The following is a 5,353-nucleotide window of genomic DNA, read 5'->3' as shown; positions in this document are numbered from 1 at the left end:
CCGTTTTTTGAAGGGCGCCTGTATTGTGAGTAATTCCCTCTCGGACGCACATTGCATGTAGATGCCTCGTGTCCAAAAATATGACAACGTTGGCATCGCACAGTGCGTTGGTTTTTTCACCGATCGACGAAAAGCTGGGCAGCCCTGGCATAAGCGTCCGTCTGGTGAACAGCGGTGTAAAGACGGGCGCGCAGTTTGGAAAGCCGGATGCCGGGATCGGACGCGATTGTGAGCTGCATCAGGAATGTATTCAGTAGGGACCTCCCCATATTCATGATTCGATCGGTGGGATCTGCAGGCCTTCCAGCGCGCTGATCCACTCGACCAAATTGTCAAAGGCAAGTTTAACCTGCTCGTTGTCCTGTTGCCAGCATTGGTATGCACACCGGAGGTCGATAATGACTCCGGAGGCGCCCTCATTCCATACACGCGAGGGCCACGTAGTGACGTCGAATGCGCAGAAACTGCGGTCCTCCTCCATGGGTAATCGGGCGTCCAGGGGAGAAGTGCGGGAGGGCAACGGCGTGGAGGGGTGGAAATGTGGTCTCGCAGCATTACCGTGAGGGGGCCTGTGAGCCGCCGAACTGCGTCGGGCCGCACTGCTAGGCATGCCTCCTGCCATCAAGATATCCGTTGGATGCGGTATTGTAGTTACGCCATCGTTGGCAGCGTGTCGAGTAGCGGGGGACTCGTCCCGCCCCGCCGTCTCCGCATCCCGCGCGGTTTGTAGTGCGTTAAGGCGTGCCTCCCGTTCCTGGAATTGACCAGTGAGGACTCCCAAGTTGAATTCGCGCTCCCGTAATTGGGCGCGATCGGCCTCCAACTGCTGTCGTAGTTCTAGGACCTGGTTGCCGGCCCCGGCGATATTGGATTCCCTTACCGATAGGTTAATTTGCGCCTCCTGAAACTCCGAGTTAAACTGAGCATTTCGATTCTGCACGTCCGCGACGGCGTTCGCGTAATCAAAATTTAGGCGCTCCCTTTCAGCAGTGATGAGCCCTTGTTGGTGCCCCAACTCCCGGGCTGCCCCCATAGCGGGCAGGAGCACGTGTGTCTCAAAATTAGGGATCTGAGGCGCCCGTAGGTTCGCAATATGTCCAACAAGAGTAGAATCCTGCCATGCTTTAGAGATGGGTCCATGGAACAAGCATAAGCCTGTCGCTGATGGGGCCACGGTCAACGTCTCATCCGACATCTGGTTACCATTAATAAACGTCAACTGCACCTGGATCTCGCCACATTGGCACACCATTTCCCAGAGACGGGCGCCAATATCACACCACTCGGAGGGTGTGTAGGGAACCAATGCCATTTCCTTAAGCTTACCTAGCTGTGTGTCTGTAAAAAATAAAAATAAAAATATTATCTGGCCTCTATCGGTTCCCGCCCCTACAAAGTCGCGTTCTTCCCAAAAGATTCATACGGTAGAAAATATCATAAAGAATGCATTCATTTATCAGGATATACACTTGCATTAATTAAGTTAGCCAGCTCTCCCGTGATCATTCTTTTCACAAGCTCTTAAAAAAAGAAAAGAAAAAGAACGATGTGCCTACCACATACCCCGCTGTCAGAATGTACCCCTAAACAGTGCCCCGCATTCAGCTGCCGGTGTGGAAATTGAGACACGCCATGACGGTCCCCCACACCAACGCCCAACGCCAAACATAGCCCAAACCCACCCACCCAAGAAACAAGTAGTAAAAGAAAGAAGCTCAACAAAACCCCACTAAATTTCAGGTAAATATAACGCCCCAGCACACTGGCGGTGGCAACATTGTCACAGGCGGGCAGGGGACGCCTTGAGGCTCTCCGCCACCTTCAGAACAAACTCACGGCACTTGTCGAGCTGCGCGGGGGTAACATACTCATTCGCACAGTGTATGGCCCCGCCATGGGGTCCGCATACCACAGTTGGTGCGCCGGCAATCCCACTGTAGTGGCTCGCCTCCGTGTAAAAGTTTTTCTTCCAAACCTTGTAATCATTGTTAATGGCGCATGCCAGCTTGGTTAAGGGCGCTTCTTCACTGCCCTCAAACGACGGCGTTTCGTTCCGCGGCGTGATAACAATTTCAGCGTCCTCAAACTCCGCCTTCATGGCCGGGAGAAGCTGCGTCTCCACGTACGACCGCACCTGCTGCATCATCTCGGAGACAGTCTCGTTGGGAAGCGCTCGAAACTCGAAGAGGAACTCGCACTCCGCGGGCACGGTGTTCGAGGCGTTGCCGCCACTGATGAGGTTCGTCGACAGCGTTGAGAACGGCACCTGGAAGTCATGCCGGGTGCCGTTCCGGCGGTACTCCTCCGCAATCTCGCGCAGCTTCGTAATGAGTTTTGTGGCGTAGTCGATGGCGTTGCAGCTTTCACCCGTCAGCGCAAGCGACGAATGCGCCGCCTTGCCCCGCACACGCACCCAAAAGTGGGAGGTGCCCTTGTGAGCAATCACAACAGTCATGCCGGTCGGCTCCCCAATGATGCAGCCTTCCGCCCTGACGTCGTGGTCCCGCGCAAACTCCGCCAGCTTCTTGCCGCCTATACACCCCATCTCCTCGTCGTACGACCACGCAAAGTGGATCGGCTTCGCGCGCCTCATCTTGAGGAGCTCGGGGGCAAGAGACATGCACACGGCAACAAAGCCCTTCATGTCCGACGTGCCGCGACCGTACAGTTTCCCATCCCGCTCCGTCAGCGTAAACGGATCGCTGTCCCACTTCTGCCCGTCCACCGGGACCACGTCCGTGTGGCCGGAGAGAATGATGCCGCCCTTCGTCACGCCGCCGTCGCCCGGCAGCGTCGCCCACAGGTTTGCCTTGTTCCTCTCGGCGTTGTGTATCAGGGTGCACTTGACACCAAGCCCCTCCAGGTAGTCCTTGCAGTAGTGGATGAGCTCAAGGTTCGAGTTGCGGCTCGTCGTGTCAAAGGCCACAAGCTTCGCCAGCCACTGTGTGTGGTCCATGGACCGAGCCGCCATCGCCAAGGTGAGTTGCTTAAGATCTTGTAAACGAACTAGGGAGTGCAGGGTGCGAGGGGGAGAAGGGTGATGCAGAGAGACGCAGGGGACGTGCCCGTGTGTGTGTGTGGGTGTGTGTGTGCTGCGCAGCGGTAGCAGGAGTGCCGTGGAGGTAGGTGTATTCAAAGAAATAAAACAAAATATTCCCCCGGGATGCTGGCCGGACAATAAACTTATCTAAAAGCAATTGACAAGGTGGGAGAAAAAAGGTAAGTGAAAAAGCAGTGGGTTCGCCAATTCCCCAAGGATTAACCAAAGTAAATATATTCCGGTTGCCACTCTAGTGAAATGGTGCACTTTGATAGGATTAAACATATTATCAGTTACGAAGTGGTAGTCTTTGGGGTCCTCCCGCCACAAGACCCCGCTGCAAGAGGGGAATCAAATGGGGCAGGTGGGATGGAAAGAATAAAAGTAAAAAAATTCGTCTTACCGATATCGGTTTCTTGCTTCCATAAATCACGGTCTTCCAAAAATTCATAAAATAACAAAGAATCGTAAAAAAAAATATATTCGTTTTATCAAAATATGTTAATTTGGGCAGCTAGTCTTCCTGAGAACATTCTCTTCACAAGCTCATAAAAAAGAACGATGTGCCTACCACATACCCCGCTGTCAGAATGTACCCCTAAACAGTGCCCCGCATTCAGCTGCCGGTGTGGAAATTGAGACACGCCATGACGGTCCCCCACACCAACGCCCAACGCCAAACATAGCCCAAACCCACCCACCCAAGAAACAAGTAGTAAAAGAAAGAAGCTCAACAAAACCCCACTAAATTTCAGGTAAATATAACGCCCCAGCACACTGGCGGTGGCAACATTGTCACAGGCGGGCAGGGGACGCCTTGAGGCTCTCCGCCACCTTCAGAACAAACTCACGGCACTTGTCGAGCTGCGCGGGGGTAACATACTCATTCGCACAGTGTATGGCCCCGCCATGGGGTCCGCATACCACAGTTGGTGCGCCGGCAATCCCACTGTAGTGGCTCGCCTCCGTGGAAAAGTTTTTCTTCCAAACCTTGTAATCATTGTTAATGGCGCATACCAGCTTGGTTAAGGGCGCTTCTTCACTGCCCTCAAACGACGGCGTTTCGTTCCGCGGCGTGATAACAATTTCAGCGTCCTCAAACTCCGCCTTCATGGCCGGGAGAAGCTGCGTCTCCACGTACGACCGCACCTGCTGCATCACCCCGGAGACATTCTCGTTGGGAAGCGCTCGAAACTCGAAGAGGAACTCGCACTCCGCGGGCACGGTGTTCGAGGCGTTGCCGCCACTGATGAGGTTCGTCGACAGCGTTGAGAACGGCACCTGGAAGTCATGCCGGGTGCCGTTCCGGCGGTACTCCTCCGCAATCTCGCGCAGCTTCGTAATGAGCTTTGTGGCGTAGTCGATGGCGTTGCAGCTTTCACCCGTCAGCGCAAGCGACGAATGCGCCGCCTTGCCCCGCACACGCACCCAAAAGCGAGAGGTGCCCTTGTGAGCAATCACAACAGTCATGCCGGTCGGCTCCCCAATGATGCAGCCTTCCGCCCTGACGTCGTGGTCCCGCGCAAACTCCGCCAGCTCCATGCCGCCGAGACAGCTCACCTCCTCGTCGTACGACCACGCAAAGTGGATCGGCTTCGCGCGCCTCATCTTGAGGAGCTCGGGGGCAAGAGACATGCACACGGCAACAAAGCCCTTCATGTCCGACGTGCCGCGACCGTACAGTTTCCCATCCCGCTCCGTCAGCGTAAACGGATCGCTGTCCCACTTCTGCCCGTCCACCGGGACCACGTCCGTGTGGCCGGAGAGAATGATGCCGCCCTTCGTCACGCCGCCGTCGCCCGGCAGCGTCGCCCACAGGTTTGCCTTGTTCCTCTCGGCGTTGTGTATCAGGGTGCACTTGACACCAAGCCCCTCCAGGTAGTCCTTGCAGTAGTGGATGAGCTCAAGGTTCGAGTTGCGGCTCGTCGTGTCAAAGGCCACAAGCTTCGCCAGCCACTGTGTGTGGTCCATGGACCGAGCCGCCATCGCCAAGGTGAGTTGCTTAAGATCTTGTAAACGAACTAGGGAGTGCAGGGTGCGAGGGGGAGAAGGGTGATGCAGAGAGACGCAGGGGACGTGCCCGTGTGTGTGTGTGGGTGTGTGTGTGCTGCGCAGCGGTGGCAGGAGTGCCGTGGAGGTAGGTGTATTCAAAGAAATAAACCAAAATATTCCCCCGGGATGCTGGCCGGACAATAAACTTATCTAAAAGCAATTGACAAGGTGGGAGAAAAAAGGTAAGTGAAAAAGCAGTGGGTTCGCCAATTCCCCAAGGATTAACCAAAGTAAATATATTCCGGTTGCCACTCTAGTGAA

At 55.0% G+C, this 5,353-nt stretch overlaps 2 protein-coding genes across 2 annotated transcripts, besides 7 other annotated features; both read right to left on the bottom strand.

Annotated features, from left to right (window-relative positions):
- Positions 1 to 1,523: a mobile genetic element.
- Positions 1 to 5,353: a sequence feature (heterozygous, non-Esmeraldo-like haplotype).
- Positions 1,342 to 1,366: a sequence feature (AT_rich).
- Positions 1,345 to 1,523: a mobile genetic element.
- Tc00.1047053507657.20 (glutamamyl carboxypeptidase, putative) lies at positions 1,781 to 2,971 on the bottom strand (the record flags this gene model as incomplete). The annotated part of the gene is made up of 1 exon (XM_799076.1): positions 1,781 to 2,971. One exon carries the CDS (start codon positions 2,969 to 2,971, stop codon positions 1,781 to 1,783), a length of 1,191 nt encoding a protein of 396 aa, XP_804169.1.
- Positions 3,068 to 3,092: a microsatellite.
- Positions 3,313 to 3,588: a mobile genetic element.
- Positions 3,836 to 5,026, bottom strand: Tc00.1047053507657.10 (glutamamyl carboxypeptidase, putative; the record flags this gene model as incomplete). The annotated part of the gene is made up of 1 exon (XM_799075.1): positions 3,836 to 5,026. One exon carries the CDS (start codon positions 5,024 to 5,026, stop codon positions 3,836 to 3,838), a length of 1,191 nt encoding a protein of 396 aa, XP_804168.1.
- Positions 5,123 to 5,147: a microsatellite.

This window comes from Trypanosoma cruzi, genomic scaffold (assembly GCF_000209065.1).
Source record: "Trypanosoma cruzi strain CL Brener 1047053516297 genomic scaffold, whole genome shotgun sequence".
NCBI lineage: Eukaryota > Euglenozoa > Kinetoplastea > Trypanosomatida > Trypanosomatidae > Trypanosoma > Trypanosoma cruzi.
Note: the sequence above shows the minus strand (reverse complement) of the source record. Positions and strands in the feature narration are given on the sequence as shown.